At 42.7% G+C, this 18019-nt stretch overlaps 1 protein-coding gene, 1 long non-coding RNA gene and 1 other non-coding gene across 4 annotated transcripts; 1 reads left to right on the top strand and 2 right to left on the bottom strand.

Moving 5' to 3' along the window:
• Nucleotides 1–1533: 1533 nt before the first annotated feature.
• On the bottom strand, nucleotides 1534–5165 carry LOC133068194 (uncharacterized). Its single transcript, XR_009695464.1, has 2 exons — nucleotides 2979–5165; nucleotides 1534–2681 (listed from the first exon to the last, which is right to left on the bottom strand). It is a non-coding gene; the product is annotated as an uncharacterized LOC133068194 (long non-coding RNA).
• Nucleotides 5166–5240: 75 nt separating this feature from the next.
• On the top strand, nucleotides 5241–7010 carry LYSET (lysosomal enzyme trafficking factor). Of its 2 annotated transcripts, none has more exons than XM_061159328.1 (2): nucleotides 5241–5297; nucleotides 6196–7010. In XM_061159328.1, exon 2 carries the CDS (start codon nucleotides 6212–6214, stop codon nucleotides 6605–6607), a length of 396 nt encoding a protein of 131 aa, XP_061015311.1. In that variant the 5' UTR covers nucleotides 5241–5297; nucleotides 6196–6211; the 3' UTR covers nucleotides 6608–7010. The 2 variants fall into 2 exon arrangements, with proteins under 2 accessions (XP_061015311.1, XP_061015310.1); XM_061159327.1 differs by lacking the exon at nucleotides 5241–5297 and adding an exon at nucleotides 5318–5755.
• Nucleotides 7011–10701: 3691 nt separating this feature from the next.
• On the bottom strand, nucleotides 10702–10808 carry LOC133068765 (U6 spliceosomal RNA). The gene has a single exon (XR_009695711.1). It is a non-coding gene; the product is annotated as a U6 spliceosomal RNA (small nuclear RNA).
• Nucleotides 10809–18019: the final 7211 nt, after the last annotated feature.

Below are 18019 nucleotides of genomic sequence, written 5' to 3' on the forward strand. Positions count from 1 at the left end.
AGCTGAAACTCCAATACTTTGGCCACCTGATGCGAAGAGCTGACTCATTTGAAAAGACCCTGATGCTGGGAAAGATTGAGGGCAGGAGGAGAAGGGGGTGGCAGAGGATGAGATGGTTGGATGGCATCACCAACTCAATGGACATGGGTTTGGGTGGACTCTGGGAGTTGGTGATGGACAGGGAGGCCTGGTCTGCTGCAATTCATGGAGTCACAGAGTCAGACACAACTGAGCAACTGAACTGAACTGAAAGGGGGAAATAGTTACACAAACAATTTGAAATTCTTCTGAAGAAAAACTGGACTTGTCTCCCATGTTTACTTAGAATGAACTCATGTATGTTTCTTTTGTACTCTGGGTTATAACCTTATATTACCCTATACAGTTTGTTCCTCCAATTGTGGCTATTGCCAGGGGGAGCTCTTTCAGGGTGGCTCCTGTCGCCAACTGATTTTTGCTCCATAGAAACATTTTTTGCATATTTATTTTTCATGTGAAAAACAACAATTTAGAAAACTAAGAAACAACCCAAAGAAAACCAAATTATCCTTATAACCCCATCATTTTGACACAGTTGGTTAGCCTTTTGGTGTTCTCTTTGTCTTTTATGTTTTTTAAATATAGCTTTTAAAGAATATCTGCTTCATAACTACACATGATTTCTTACACATGAGTGCCATTTTTTACAATTATGTAGTGTTTACCAGGTGCACATGTTAGAACACCTTAAGAAAAGCTCTCTGGAGTCAGACTGTGCCTCCCCCACCCTCTGGTCACTGAATCTTTGCGTCTCAATCCTCTCATCCATAAAAGAGAGGAAGTGATGATATGTTTTTCACAAAACTTAACAAAGCAGCACATAGTTGATTAAGATCAAGGACTCGAAATAGACGGCCTAAGTATAAATCCTGACGCTGCCACCTAGTTAGGAAAGCCTGGGCAAGTTACTTGACTTCTCTTTGCCTCCCTTTCATCTGTAAAGTGGGAAAACAAAAAGCTTTGCTTTCAGTATTGTTGGAGGACCAAATGCATTCAGTGGTGTTCAGTGCTTAGTCCACAGCAAGTGTTCAAAGTCAGCTGTTATTGACTCTGGGTAGATCTCTCTCCATGGCTGGGCTTATAACCTAAATTTAATTATACAATCACCCCCCTCCATCTCAATGCTTCACATGCAGGAGGGGTGCAGCATTTATTAACATCTGTGTGTGCACACATTCACAATGTTTGTCAGCAAAACACAGCTAATGCCACTTCCTCAGATGGCAGATGACTATATGCATATAAACAAGATCAGAGTTACATCTCTGATTTTATCCAGAGTCTATGTGTCATCTCCTGTTCAGCTTCTTTTTCCTCACTTTTGGGCTTCCTTGGTGGCTCAGATAGTAAAGAATCGGGTTTGATCCCTGGATCAGGAAGATCCTTTGAAGAAGGGAATGGCTAGCCTCTTCAATGTTCTTTACTGGAGAATTCCATGGACAAGAGAGTCTGGTTGGCTACAGTCCACGGGGTCACAATGAATTAGACATAACAAAGTGACAAACACACTTTTATTACACACTTGTATTTGACAAGTTAAAATTACATACATTTAAGGAGGTACAACAAGATGGTCTGATATGTATTTAACCTTCTGTAGGGGGAACACAGGTGAATTTATGAAGAATGAAAGCATGATATTTATTCATTACAGAAACATTATACTATGACTTTGTATCTAAACCCAAAAGTGTATATCCCAAAACTGGTTCTTTGGGGCTATTTTTATTAAAGACTTTCAGTATGATCTTTCAGCAATTTTCAACTTTCATGCTTTCATTCTTCCTTTTTATTTTGAGACCAAATCACTAGCCCATGTCCACCCTCCCTGCTGCCCACTGGTTTCACAGGTTCTCATGCTCCTCATTACAGCGTCCAGTTGGCAGGAGTGTTTAAGAAAGATGTTGTCTAGGGACGTTTCTGGTGGTCAACAGTTTGGACTCCGCACTCTCACTGCTGAGGGCCTGGGTTCGATGCCTAGTCAGGGAACTAGATCCCATATGCCACACCTAAAAACAAGATCCTGAGTGCCACAACTAGAGATTTAGCATGCTGCCTGCATGCTGCAGCTAAGACCAGTCACAGCCAAATATGTTCATTCATTTGTTTGTTTTAAAAAAAGAAAGATGTAGTCCACACTAATTATTAAATGTTGTTAACAATCTGCCCGACTTCCCTTGTGAGGCTGGGTCCAGACACCCTTAGGACTGCTTCTCTTTCTTGGCAGTGGGAAGAACACGGGTCTTGCAGTAAGGCAGATGACAGAATTCTGAAACTAGTTGTTTCCCCATTTTGCAGGATTTTTACAAGGATTAAGTGAGGAAGTACATGGACCATTTAGTCTAGTTTGCCATCCAGAGGTATGCAATGATCCTGTCTTTCCCTTCACCCTCCAGATTCAACACACTGATACCTTGGGACCTGCTACTTGCAATCATTTGTGCAGTCTCATTTCATTCCATTGTGCTTCAGGAGAAGGTCCCACCAGCATTCTCAGTTCGAAAACTACTCCCCACCCCTGGGCACCAGGAGGAAAGTGTCCAAGGGACTAAGTGTCCAAAGGACTAAGACTGTGCAAATTCAGTGGCTTTCAGATTCATGCTTTTGGAACACTTTGTTCAAGTGAAATCACTCTTGGAAACCTGGCATAAACAAAATAGGTAAAAAGGTCATTTTATTCACATTTGTTTATTTTATAAATTCACATCTATAATTGAACTGAATTCAATCTATAATTGAATGCAACCTATTAATATGACATTCACAACTAGATGCTTTGATGACGCACATGAGAAATCTGGGGTTAGAGATGGCAGCTGCAAACTCACCAACCACAGCATTCAATTCTGCCTCTTGTTTTGATGGCATAGATTCCTATTCACACAGAAAATAAAAACCACCACTCATGATCTTCATGATTAATATAGGGCCAAACTTACCTAACTGGACATCCTTCGTGGCTCAGATGGTAAAGAATCTGCCTGCAGTGCTGGAAACCCGGGTTCGATCCCTGGGTCGGGAAGATCCCTTGGAGAAGGGAATGGCAACCCACTCCAGTGTTCTTGCCTGGAGAATTCCATGGACAGAGGAGCCTGGCGGGCTACAGTCCATGGGGTTGCAGAGTCAGACATGACTGAGTGACTAACACACACATGCACACCTAAAAACTAGCTATGACGCATCATCACATCGGACAGCTATACTGGCCCCCCTACTATCACACAAGCCGACATCTGAACGAGATCTGATCAGCACGTGCACCTGAGCCACGCCTGGAGGTCCTCTCAGAGTATCACATGTGTGTAGTGATGACCCTTTCTGTACAACTGTGAATGACTGAAAAACAAATCCATGGCTACACCCTTCTAGTCAATGACTAGAGAGACATTTAGGAGACATCACACAGGCACAGAAATGACAAAGGATTATACTAAGAACTGCACAAACATGAGTTAATCGGCAGCACAAGATAGGTTACTGTCTATCACTGAGTATACAGACTGTTCTGCCTCTATGCTCTGCTTGCTGAAGATGGCCCTTCCTGATTTCCCAAGATTCAGGTGAAATGTCCCTCAAGTCCTGCCTGGAGGAGGGCATCCTCCTCCTCTTCATACTTTATTAGTGTTAGTAACTCTACGAAGCCTGCCTGCGCGGTGTTCCGTGGACTGCTCCAGCAAGGACCTGCTCCATGCTCACTCAAAGGCTCCTCTCTCTACCAGTTTCTGTAGTCAAGTCTCCAGCCTTAGTACCTAAGCAGACAATTTTCTCCCTCCTTCTCTTAAGTGGTCAGGTATTTGACCTGCAACTCCCAGAGCCTGCAGGCATTCAGGAGTTGTGATTAAAGGATTGTTTATCTGGAGGACACAAATGATACTGGATGCTGGGTCTCTAAAGCTCTCTAGCAATCGCCTTCTTTTTTCAGCATCTTACGTATTTCATAACCTCATCATTTGGGTAGTGTGAAACAGCCAGGATTCACTCTTCTTCTGGCTCTGGAGGATCACTGCCTGAGAAAACTTTCGGTTTTTTGTATTTCAGGTGTTGAAGGGCAGGCTGAAGAGCCTCAAGAACTGTCAGCCAACAAAGGGGCCCGCATTCCTAGGATCACATCCTAGTGTAGATCAAAGGGTCGTTTCCATACGCAAGAGCTCTGGTAAACTCATCCTCACCCTAACCTAACAATGTCACGCCCTCCCCCTCTAAGAGTTCATTTAATCTGCTTAAAAATTCACTATCTGGATTAGGGGGCTTAATGATCACTCTTCAGGCACCCCCGCCTCCGGATATCTCCTTAGGGACCAGAGCAAGACTTGTCTCCTCAGTAAGTCCTATTAAGGCTACATTCCTGATCTCGTCCCTCCGGGACGATGTCCCGAGGAGTAGGTACTCCCCCAAGGGGGCTACACCAGCTTGCAGATTTCTGCCACATCACAGGTCTGGGCGACGCCAGCAACCAAAGGCGCTTTCCTTGAGTTCACATCCATCTCCCTACACCAGTCTCCTAAGAGCCTCAGCGTCATGGTGCCCCAAACAACAGATTTAAATTCCAATTTTCCCCACACCACTGATACCACCGTAATTCACAGTATTTCTCCGTGGTACTAGAGTTAAGTCTGGTCGATGTCCGGAGTTTCGACGGGCTAAGAGGACGAGGCAGTCAGGTCAGTTTGAAGGTGTCAATGAACGATCCGAGACTCGAGCCCGGAGAAGGCCCGCGCACCCGCGCCTGCGGCCAGTCCCACTGCGGCAAGGAGTCACTGGAACATCTCGGAGCCTCGGGTCTAGCTGTCGGTGTCCATCGCCTGCAGTCGAGGCACCAGGGCCTGCTCGCGACGCTTCCCAGACCGCTAGGCCCGAGGAACGCTAGGGCCGGCCTCTTCTCCACTCGACGCACACCCGAGGAGGACAGCAGAGGCGCGCCGCGGGACAGCTGACCGCCCGACGCTGCGGAGTTTTCCGCGGGGCGAAACAGCTGGGGAACCAGAGCCGCGAGAGAAGCACTAAGGCGAAGCTTTGAGGAGGGCTGAAGCGGCCAGGCACGGACGGCCGCCCACCAGAAGGGGGTCTTTGCCACCACCCGCGCCTCCGCAACTTTTGCCAACGAGACAGCGGGAGCGATTGGAGCGCGCTGGAGGAGGCGTTGCCGCGGCCTGACGTCACGGGGAGGGGGCGGGGCATGCGCGCTTCCGGCCTGAGCCGGAAGCCCCGAGTGTGGCAGCATCCGGGACGGCGGGCAGGCGGGCCAACCCGGACAGGAGGTGAGACCCGGGACCTGCCCAGCTCTGCAACCTCGGCCGGTGGCCGCTGCCCGGCTCTGGGCTCTCGGCGCTGCAAGGCGGAGAGGCCCGGGTCTGGCGCCGCCTGCGCAGCCCTGGTCGCGGCCAGCGGTCCCTGCTGCGCGACAGGGGGCGGGGCCGGCTGCAGGGAAGGCCCAGGTGTCGGGGGAAGCCTCCCGGCTGGGCCGAGCAACACAGGCTGGAGCTCGGGCAGCAGCGACGGGGGCCAGCCCGCCGCGTGACCGGCTGCAGTCACGCTGTGCTTAATCACACTTAGTCTTTGCTCCAGGCTGGCCGTGCTCACCATTCTCCCAGCCGGTGACCCCGGGGGATTTCTTTTATGGTGGCTTTTTCTCTGAAATGCCAAAGCAACCCGATTATTCAGAACTGAGTGACTCTTTAACGCTTGCCGTGGGAACAGGAAGATTTTCGGGACCACTGTAAGTGTTTAAGAGTTACTGTCTTAACTTGGGGGCTCCGACATAGGTTTGACTTGAAGAACCAAGCATTCATGTCTGCAGCAATACTATTAAATCAGAAAATATCTTAACTGTTAACAGCGAAATGTTCCGTAGGGAATTAATTTAATTACAGTTTAAGGGGCGGTGTGCTGGACCTGTTTAAGTCAGATATAGTGATTTATCTGTGGGCTTCAATAAAAAGCATGCTCAATATATAATGAAACTTTATCATATCTATTACATAAAACAACCTGTAAGTTGTTTACATTTCTTAATATATGTAAATTTAGTTATTTAAAACCTCAAGTGCGTTATGGGGTATTTTAGAGCTCACTGGGGAAAAAAAGTTAAGTATATTTGGAATAGTTGCCATGATAGCATTACTAGACCCTAACTGAGTTGTTGTTTTTAATTGGAAGGCACAGAGCATGGAGAATGATGAATTTCCGTCAGCGGATGGGATGGATCGGAGTGGGACTGTATCTATTAGCAAGTGCAGCAGCATTTTACTACGTTTTTGAAATCAATGAGACTTACAACAGGCTGGCCTTGGAACACATTCAACAGCACCCAGAGGAGCCCCTTGAAGGAACCACGTGGACACACTCCTTGAAAACTCGGTTACTCTCCCTGCCTTTTTGGTTCTGGACAATTGTTTTTCTGATACCTTACTTACAGATGTTTTTATTCCTTTACTCTTGTACAAGAGCTGACCCCAAAACGGTGGGCTACTGTATCATTCCCATATGCTTGGCAGTTATATGCAATCGCCACCAAGCATTTGTCAAGGCTTCTAATCAGATCAGCAGACTACAACTGATTGACACATAAAATCTGTCATCATTTTTTCCTTACAAGTACAAAACTGCCAGTACGATATGGAGCCTGATCACAAGACTGCAGTTTCTTCACAGATCTCAGGAAGTTGTGGTGGGGCAGAAGCTTTTTAAAGAATGTGGCTAGGGGGCTAACTTTATCTGAATAATGAATTTTTAGGTGAAGACTGAGAACCAGTACTACAAAATCATGTGGATGACTTCAGATTTTGGAAGTAAAATTTTATCTGTTATTTGCATTCCTTAGAAACTTGAATAAGTACCTGGACTCATATTTTTATTTTACTGTGCAACATAGTGATAATTCAGAAAATTTTCCTTTGGGGAAAAATGAACATTTCCATTGTGCTTAATGTAAAAAGGTCCAAACATGGTCATAAAATTTAAATTTTATACAATTACTTGGCTTGCTTTAAAATTCTTCAAACTAAAACACCAGTTCATCCCATTGTAGCTAAGGCACTATGCTCGTTTGCTACTAGCTTGTGAGAAATTGGTATGAAATTATTGAGGTGATGGGTGTCTTGAGAAGCAAAATGTGATCTTCTTTTTGGTAATGCTACAGGCGCTATCCATTAGCTAGAATTATTAATGCAACTTAAAAAACTACTTGGGGAAAGACAATGTTTGAAAGCTGAGCAATCTAACATATAGAAGATGGAAACATGGTGTTCAATGAAAATAGTCCAGTCCCTGTCAGATGTGTGCTATCTAAATGATGCTCTCAAGTCACCATCACTCTGATTTTCTTTTCTGCCTAAGGTCTAGTCTTCAGGCAATAGGTTAACTGCATGAAGATGTGATCCCTGTACTGCCTCTTTTGCATTTGTACTCACTACCTCATGTCTGGTAACAATACAAATAACTGAAAAATGGAAAACTAGATTTTAGGATTTTTTTTTTTCTTTTTTTTTTCTGGGTGAGATCAAGATATATTTTTATAGTTAGGTCATCAATACCAGAGAAATGTTTTACACTGATTTTTAATAAGAATCGTAACATTTTTTGGTGCTTCTTCTCTTGGGCTCTAAGAGCTTTAACATGAATCAACTCATGTAGTCCTCCAACAGCCCTATGAAATAAGTTATTATTATCCAGATTTTACATTAAGGACAGTGAGCCGCAGTTCTGTAACTTGCCGGAGGTCACACAAAGAAGCAAAGCCAGAGTCTAACCTGGCATCTGATGCCTTTAGTCCTAATCCCTGAGCTGTAGGGCTTCTCACAGATGACAGATGTTTCAGCACTGGGTACTGTCTGCCTAACCATGCTAATAAATGGAAAAGAACTGAGAAAAGTTTTTCTCAGTTTGTATGAACCACTGAAAATAAAAGTTTTCAAGCAACTTCAAGTCAGGTTTGACCAGAATGGAAGGCTGAGCATTCCATAGGAAGCTTTTACTTGAAAGATAAAGCAGGTGCCATTGTAACTCAAGAGAGGCACAATCAGATTCTTCTCCAGTAGTCTCATTTCTCTCCTTTACAACTTCCAAAGGTCTAGTTACTGAAATGTTTTTTTGCTACAAGACGCTAATACACTGAGTCTTCAAATTAAGCAACAGTTTGAAATATGTGTTTTTCCAAGGGTCAGGTAACCAAATCACTTGCATCTTTTGAGTACTTACTAAAAGTATGCATAGCTGCAGGCAGATTCCTGAGATATACACATTCATGCTGCATTAGAGTTCTATGATGCAAGCAAGTGTTGGTACTAGTACCACTTTACAGAAGAGGAAACAAGGAAGCCTGAGGCACACAGAATAAATAACTTGCTATTGGTCACACCGCTAGTGGAAGAGCCAGGATTTGAACCCAGGCTAATCTGGCTTCAGATCTCCAGCTACATCATTCTACTATACTGCTTATCAAAAGACATAATTTAAGAAGTCACTGCACAGTTTCTTGTTTTTGATTTGTCCTAAGGCAGTGCTAGTTTGGAAATCGTTTAAGAACATTATTTCCATCACTTTTTGTTTTACAAATGATGTAATGAAAGGTTTGTGAGTTTGCTATTTGTCTTGTAGTAATTCCTTATTTTATTGAGGTAGACATTTTTAGACTTAAAATTCTAGTATTTTGGAATTTGCTAAGTAAACACTCAGTCCATTGCTTTTTCTTTTTTCCTTTTTTTTTTTTTTTTGCCATGCAGAGCACCATGCAGGATTTTCATTCCCCAAGCAGGGATTGAACCTGTGCTCCCTACAGTGGGGGCATGGAGTCCTAACCACTGGACTGCCAGGGAATTTGGGGACATTTTCTGGTTTTAAAGACGCTACATGGAGAAGGAAATGGCAACCCACTCCAGTGTTCTTGGGAAATCCCATGGACAGAGGAACCTGGCCTCCATGGGGTCATGTCTGAAGAATCAGACATGACTGAGGGGAGGAAACGGTCCCACAAAAGTTGAGGCACTTGTCAAGGCCTCTCTAGAGCCCGTAACCACAACTACTGAGCCCAAGTGTACAACTACTGAAGCCCACGCACCCCAGAGGCTGTGCTCTGCAACAAGAGAAGCCACCACGATGAGAAGCCCACACACCGCAACTCTCCCACATACTGCAACTAGAGAGGAGCCCTGTTTGCCGCAACTAGAGAAAAGCCCATGCAGCAACTGAAGACCCTGCATGGACAAAAAGTCATTAAAAAAAAAACACGACAGTTTTAAAGGGAAAAACGTGATTCCCTTAGAATTTGATTCTACTTCAAACAAAACTTTCATAATTAATAAGCTTTTCTTTGGGAAAGTGGAATCATCAGATAAAGTGCTCTGAAGTGACAGCACCCACAGAATAATCAAACCTGTATGTATGTTCACCATGAGTTGTGTTAAAGTCTTTGTTAGAATTATCTACTGCTGATTTTCTTGATGGATTTAACGTTCTCAATCTAACACTGGCAGAAAAGGCTACCACAATACCACATGACTCATTTTTGCATCAAATAAGTGCCATACTTTATAAGTTCTCCAATATGCTTATAATGTTCTACATAATTCTAGACCATGGTTGGGAATCATCATGCATTGATATTGTTGTTTTGGTCTAAGGCAGTGAGTAGGTCTTGAACTGTGTCTGAATATTAGAATCACTCGAGGAAATAAACAAAACTGCAAAACTCCTCATATAAACAATGCTAGGGTCCCTTCCCAGCTATCAATCCCTGGGAGAGGGGCCAAGGCAATCATGTTTTGAGAGCTCTTCAAGCAAGTCTGTTAGGGTTGAGAGTCACTGCACTGGAGTGTTGTTTTATTTTTTTCTTTCTTTTGGGCCAGGGGTTTTTATGCACCATAAAGCTTCAACTGTTAAAAGTCATTGAGAGCTCTCTTTAGAACAGTGTTAACAAACATTTCATGGTAGGCTCACGCCAGCTGTTTGAATTCTGCAAATCTTTAAAAAGGTGTCTATATATTCTTTTTCAAAATATTTTTCCCCAAGGTTTAAATACACTTGTTACAAGGAGCCCTACTGAGCAGAGCCTTATAAACTAATATGTGTGGTCCCGGGATGTCAGCCATGGAGAGAGGTCATGAAGGTCAGATGCAGAAGGTCACTGTAACTGAAGGCCAAGTTCTAGGGGAGGCCAGCCAGGAATGCAGTAGACATGATCAGTTCAGGCTGGGGGTGGCCAGGTCACAGATAAAGGAGAGGACTCCTGCTTCTTGTAGTTCTCCAGGTGTGGCAAGGCCCAGCCCCAGGCAGGAGGAAACAGGAAGCAGGAGCTGAGCCCAGTGGCAACATCCATGGTCCTGCCTGCTCCTGTAGTGGCTCGGAATGGATCTGGGCACGGGGCACGGAGAGCTGCAGGCCGGGCATGTCAGGACCCTCAGTGGCAGGGATGTCAGTGTACACAGGACCACACCAGGTGGACTGCAGACAGCTGCCAGCCCAAGCTCACGGTGGGGAACGAGATGTGTGTATTTTCTGATTCTAATTCCTATCGTCCAATTTATCCTCAACACACTCCTGTCAGGTTTTTGTCTCTGACTCTATCAGAGTCGCTCTCTTGTCAACAGGTTGCCAGTCATTTACATATAACTAAACCCAGTGTCAAGTCTCAGTCTTCAAATTTTTTTTTTGGTTTAAGCTGTGCCTAAAAATATGGAACACTTCACGAATTTGCATGTCATCCTTGCACAGGGGCCATGCTAATCTTCTCTGTATCATTCCAATGTTAGTATATGTGCTGCCAAAGCAAGCACTCAAATTACTTTTTTTTGGCCATGCCATTCCTTGGGGGATCTTGGTTCCCTGAGCAGAGACTGAACCCACACCCTTGGCACTGAAAGCACGGAATCCTAACCACTGGACCACCAGGGAACTCCCCCTCAAATTACTTTTGGACACACTCCCTTGTCTTTGAAGTATTTTCTTCTGTTGGCTTCTGGAACAGTACTGCTCAGTAGAATTTTAGTGATGATGTAAATGTCCTCTATCTGTCCTGTCCCTGTCAACAGCCAGAAGCCACATGAAACGAGCCCCTGAGATGCGGCTAGTGTGACTGAGGAACTGGATTTTTTACATTTTAATTCAACAGCCACAAGTGGCTAAAGTGCCCAATTCTAGATACCTTTCTGTTAGTCTTCTTCCTCACCAGCTTTTCATATGCCCTTTGCTGGTTCCTCTTTGGGGCATCTACTCAATTTCTAAGACGTGGCATGCCCACGTTTTCTTTTCTACTCCCTTGTCATCTTATCCAGGCTCACGGCTTTAAAGCCCAGATTTCTATCCTGAGTTCCAGTCTCGACTAGCGAACCACCTGCCTGATACTTACTAAGGTATCTTATCAGGACCTGCAATTTAACCTACTTAAAGATACACTGCTGATCTCTCCAACCACCAAAATCTGCTCAAGTCCCCTACAAGTCTACTATTAAACAAGTGGTGAGGGATCATTTAAAAATGTTACTCTTCTCAAAAATCCTTCTATAGTTTCCCTTCTCAGAGTACAAGTCAAAGTCCTTAACGTGGCACAAAAAGTTCTAAGTGGCCCCGACTTCATTTTCTACTGCCCCCCTCCCCACCCCTGCTCCACGCCACCCATACTGGTCTTCCTGCTGATTCTAGAACAAGCCAGAAAAACATGTTTCAGGGCCTCTGGGCTCAGTGTACCTTCTGCTTGGATGCTCAGCTCTGACCAGCTCTATCATGTTCTTTAGACCTCTGTTCAACTGTCAGCTTAGTGAGGCTGCCTCTGACCACCCTAATTAAAATCAACCATCCGCCTCCCCCGCTTTTCTCCAGAGCACTTCCCATCATATGACATGTTACACATTTTGTCAGAATCTAAATTCCTAAGAGCAGGCACTTGTCTGTTCATGTCATGTACCCTATGCCCAGAACAGTGCCTGGCACATAGTAGGTCCTTAGTAATTACTTACTACATGAATGATTTTTACTGCCACTCGACAACTCTCTCACTAGGCTACAAAACAATCTACTTCACTCTCCAGAGAGAAAAAAGATTAAGGTTATTGAGTGCATGGGTTTCCCTGGTGGCTCAGATGGTAAAGAATCTGCGTGCAATGCAAGAGACCCGGGTTTGATCCCTGGCTCGGGAAGATCCCCTAGAGAAGGGAATGGCTTCCCATGCCAGTATTCTTGCTTGGAGAATTCCACGGACAGAGAAGCCTGGCAGGCTACAGTCCATGGTGTCGCAAAAGAGTCGGACACTACTGAGGGATTACCACTTTCCAAACAAAAACAAAATGCATAGCATAATGTGTCACATGTTCTAGGTAAGTTTGGTTATTAAGCTCTTTCGGGTTTCAGCATGTGGGGATAATTTCTTTCCAAGGCCAAGATTTAAAATGAGTCTCCCAATGTAGTTTTGCCAACAATTCTTGTGATGTTGGCTGTCTTGGGATTTTTCTTACTGATGTGAGAAAAACAAAGACCACATTCACAAACACGGTTTTCAGAGTCACCACTTAGAAGTTCTTAAATTACAATCATGAAGACAATGGCTTCCTAAACCACCAAACATATGCAGCAAGTATCTTGACAACATTAAAGCTACAGAATACACTTTCAGTACTCTGGTATCAGGAGGCAATATCTTGGCCCTAAAAAGCACTCACTTAAACTAGTAATGGTGCCTCTAGAAGTTACTTCTATTCCGAGCAGAATTTTGGCATGAGAGTAAATTTCTATTTAAAACTGTACCTAATAGCCTTGTGCTGCTCCAATGTGAGTGCTACTTTTTAAAAGATATAAATAGAGGCTTACTGTCTAGCATTCACTGTTTCCTGGGCCATGTCTTTAAATAGAGCAATTCTGATCCCAAAGGTCACCTGAGAACTGGAACAGTTACAATAACACTGGGAAACTCTTTTTATACTTTGAGAATAATGCACTCGCTAGAGGGTTACAGCTGTTTATACAGCTGTAATGGACTGTATAAATGCACCAATGCAATGGACGTGAACTTTGGGAGACTCTAGGAGATGGTGAGGGACAGGGTGGCCTGGCATGCTACAGTCCATGGGGTTGCAAAGAGTCAGACACGACTGAACAATAGAGGGTTACAGCTAGGACCATCAGTTTTAGAAATACCTCCTCTTTTATTAAAGTTACCCTATGCCGTATTTAGCCCAGCTCTCCTGACCTCTTTAGAAACTGCATTCTACTCCCCTTCTGACATAACAGTAGTCAGATGGGAAATGCAGACATTTAAAGCCTGGATTGCTTAATTTCTGACCTGAATTACTTACATGACAATGTTTTAAACTGTTAACATGGCTGAACTGCCTTATTTAAAAACCATGGGGGCATACGACCCAGTAATCCCACTGCCTGGCATACACACCGAAGAAACCAGAATTGAAAGAGACATGTGTACCCCAATGTTCATCACAGCACTGTTTACAATAGCTAAGACATGGAAGCAACCTAGATGTCCATCGACAGACGAATGGGTAAGAAAGCTGTGGTACATAAACACAATGGAATACTACTCAGCTATTAAAAAGAATGCATTTGAATCAGTTCTAATGAGGTGGATGAAACTGGAGCTTATTATACAGAGTGAAGTAAGTCAGAAAGGAAAACACCAATACAGTATATTAACGCAGATATATGGAATTTAGAAAGATGGTAACGACGACCCTGTATGTGAGACCGCAAAAGAGACTCAGATGTAAAGAACAGACATTTGGACTCTGTGGGAGAAGGCGAGGGTGGGATGATTTGAGAGAATAGCACTGAAACATGTATATTACCATATGTGAAATAGATCTCCAATCCACGTTCAACGCACGAGACAGGGCGCTCAGGGCTGGTGTACTGGGGTGACCCTGAGGGATGGAATGAGGAGGGAGGTGGGAGAGGGGTTCAGGATGGGGGACATATGTACACCCGTGGCTGATTCATGTCAGTGTATGGCAAAAACCACTACAATACTGTAAAGTAATTAGCCTCCAATTAAAACAAACAAACAAAAGCATGGGGGGCTTCCCTGGTGGCTCAGTGGTAAAGAATCTGTCTGCCAATGCAGGAGACACAGGTTTGATTCCTGATTTGGGAAGAGCCCACATGCTGTGAAGCAACAAAGCCTGTGAGCCACAACTGCTGAACCCCGCCTACCCTAGAGCCCACCCTCTGCAACAAGAGAAACCACCACAGTGAGAAGCGCCTGTGCCACCACTAGACAGTACCCCTCCCCTCATCACTGCAACTAAAGAAAAGCCCCCGCGGCAATGAAGATCCAGCACGGCCAAAGAAAAACCAAAAAATGGATTTTTTTTTTTTTTTTTAAAGCATGATTTTTTTTCCTGCTTTTGTAGAAAAATATGTAGCACGCGTTTTCTTTCTTTTTTTAAATATTTGGCTGCAGTCTTCACTGCTGCAAAGGCTTTTCTCTAGTTGCCACAAGCAGGGGCTACTCTTTGGTTGCAGTGCTCGGGCTTCTCATTGCAGTGGCTTCTCTTTTGCAGAGCACAGGCTCTAGGGCACATGGACTTCAATGGTTGCGGTTCTCGGGCTCTAGAGCACAGGCTCAATGCTTGTGGCACATGGGCTTAATTGCTCCAAGGTATGGGGGATCGTCCCAGACCAGGGATCGAACTCATGTCTCCCGCATTGGCAGGCACATTCTTTACCATTGAGCCACCAGGGAAGCCGAGCATATGCTTTTTAAAAATGCAAAGAGAACAAGAGGATACATTGAAAAATCTCCCTCTCACTCCCAACCCCAACTCCCTCTTCCCAGATGCAGTCTGACTCTCCTTTCAGAGATACTATATGTATATCTAGCCAGTACTCTCCACTAGAAGCATTCTACACACTGTCCTGTATCTTGCTAGTTTTCATTTAGCATCATATCTTGGAGACAGAGCCTTAACAACACATGGTCTTTTTAAATGGCTGCACAGAATTACTGTACTGAATGCTTCTACTTTAACTAGGGGCTTCTGCTGATAAACATTTAGGTTGTTTACAATCTGCTGTTCTGGAGAAGGAAATGGCAACCCACTGCAGTAATCTTGTCTGGGAAAATCCCATGGACAGAGGAGCCGAGCGGGTTTCAGTCCATGGCACTGCAAGAGATGGACATGACTTATTGACTAAACCACCGCTACCAATCCTCTGTTACCAAGAATAATGCTGCAATCAACAGTTCTGTAAATATATCTGTGTATATGTATGCCATCATCCACAGGATAAACTCTATCAGTGAAATTGCTGATAGAGCAACTGCTGATAGGGCCCAAGAGCATGCATCTTTCGACAGAGCCAACTTGACTTATAAGGAGCTTACACCAATTTACACTCTCACCACCAGCATCTTATAGATTTCACACCCTTTTCAGCTCAATATGGCATCAAAACTTTTGACCTTTCAGTCTGAAAAGTAAAAAAATGATTCTGTGTTGTGGTTTTAATTTTCATTTCTTTGAAGTGAAATTTCTGTTGTCTTTCTGACTTGTACACGAGAGCTATAAAAGGCATATTAGTTCTCGGTCATTTCTGTTGAAAACACTAAATACTTTACCCCACTTTGTCTTTTAACCTCATTTACAGAATGTTCAGAAATTTTTATTACATATAATTGTATTCATTAATCTTTTCTATCACAGTGCTTAGATTTCTAAAAGTCTCGCTTAGGTATCCTTACTTACTCTGATACTATTAAAAAAAAAAACTCAGTCCATTTTTAGTACTTTTGTGATCTTTTCTTAAAATGTTATTTTATACACTAAAAATCTTGAATCTACCTGAAATTATGTTCAAAGTTGTGAGAAAAGAACCCAACTTTATCACAAAAACGAACTCGTTTTTCATTTGTTATTTGACAAATATCCTCCAATTTCTATAATAATTTTACATGCTAATCTTATTATATACTTAAATATGTAAGATGAAATCACAAAATGATCATAGTATAATTTCCCCAAACATGTTAATTTATTTGTAACTACCATAGTTACATCATTGCAACCTCTAATACAGTTTTAACTCAGTGGTGCTCAGCTGCCCACCAGAGTAAGTTCAAACAGGAATTTCTTGTAAACATTTTATCACAACATAGTGGTTGAAAGTGAGTTAAAAAGCCTATGTTTTCAGGAGTTTTGGGTATGTGCCTTACTGCAGTATGTTAGTGTATCATAAAAAATGATACACTATATTTGTAAAATAAATTAATTCTACTGAGGAATAGGTGTAACTTTAATAGGCTAAATAGGATCTAGATAAAAGTACTACAAAATAAACTGAGAGCCACCGATGTCTCCAACAGACTGTCCCATTTGGAAGAAAACATAAATTCTATTTTCTTAAAAATACAAGTCTTCTCAATAAAAGTTTTTTAAAAATTGAGCAGCTTGAAGAAATTCTAATAAAGTACACTTCATAACATGAAGGAGTCAGTACAGGGGGCTAAGCTCCACAGAAACACATGGTAGGAGTCCTAACATCTCAGAAGCCAAGTTCTGCTGGAGGAAATTTTTTTTTTTTTTTTTTTGAGGAAATGTTTAAATGTTCAAACTTTCTAACTAATATTGTAGCCAAGCAACAGTAACCTGTTATAAAAGTGAAAGTTCTTGTCCTTGGTCACAGAATTCTATTGAAGACAAAAGCACTTACTTTTAGAGCACACATCTATTTGTATATGCCCATGTATTTCACATTTAGAACTCCATGTTTCATATTTTAAAAGATTATCTCAGTCTAGCATCAAGCTTATTTTTAGGTAGGAATGTGGGGTTGACTTTCTTGTATGAAAGCAAAGTTGTGGAGCTGTTTCAGACATTAACTGTGTCCTATACGCCTGTGGCTATTGTTATTACCTTTTAAAGGCAGCAGATTAGAAAACCAGCAAGGGATTTCTCTTCTACTGGTTCTTCAAACTACTCCCTCACACCTTCAAAACCTTTTTTGTCATACACGTGGCTCACTTACGAAGACAGTTTTAGAATCAGAAGATGATCCATCAGATGTATAACCCAGACCTCCAAACACCAGACCACAAGCATGAATGTCTTGGTATTTCTTCTTTATAAACTTATTTACTAGAACAAAGGAGATAAAACGTTCAGGAGCAAAGTTCAGGTATTACTTTAAAACCATGAACTATTTTAATTTCACATGTTAAGTTTTTTTTCTTATTTATTTGTTTGGCTGTACCGGGTCTTAGTTGCAGCACTCGGTATATTTAGTTGCAGCATGTGGGATCTAGTTTCCTGACCAGGGATTGAAACCAGGCCCTGTGCATTGGGGGCTTGAAGTCTTAACCACTGGATCACCAGTGAAGTCCCAAGTTTTTTTAAGGAATGTATAAAGATAAAAGATTATTGTAAATCAGTAACTGAGCTGAAGTTCCAAGGTTAGAGACATACCACAAACTAAACAAACAAGGTAATTTCTGACCATTTATAACTTTTTCAAGTTGGTATTGTTTTAATTACATAAAAGTACTTGGTAGAAGCCTGATGTTCCAAGTAAAACAATGCTTTAACATATAAAAAGGTGTGTAAATTCAATTTCCTTAATACCATGTACTTTGTAAGCTACAGATTTCAGAATGTGTAACCGCAAAAGTACTACGGTAATCTTTTAAAGGCTGTGTGTATAACCCAGCTCTGCCAGTAAGTTCTGTAACTCAGGGAAAATACCTAAGATTCAATTTATCTCTGAGTAAATCATATAATCTGTAAGGTTACTTCCAACTCTAAATTTCTGTGACTACTTGTGTTTCAGTAGGTACCTGTTACTTGATTTTATTCTCTGTAGTTTAGCTATCAAAATGAATCAGGAAACATTTATATGTGTAGTAAATGAAAAATACCTTAGTCCTTCTGACAAGCAGAAAAGGAATACATACACACACACATTTTAGGAATATATACACATATATATTTAAAGGACCTGATAGTTCCCTGTTAATCAAAATCAAAGTCTGACTACAGAATGACAT

Source organism: Dama dama, chromosome 13, assembly GCF_033118175.1.
Source record: "Dama dama isolate Ldn47 chromosome 13, ASM3311817v1, whole genome shotgun sequence".
Taxonomy (NCBI): Eukaryota; Metazoa; Chordata; class Mammalia; order Artiodactyla; family Cervidae; genus Dama; species Dama dama.

Excerpts from the sequence above, each read along its gene's own strand:
- LYSET (XM_061159327.1), top strand. The coding sequence starts at position 5,676 with ATGCCAAAGCAACCCGATTATTCAGAACTGAGTGACTCTTTAACGCTT. Across the intron at positions 5,756-6,195 it reads GGAAGATTTTCGGGACCACT|GCACAGAGCATGGAGAATGA; the intron begins GTAAGTGTTTAA and ends TTTAATTGGAAG.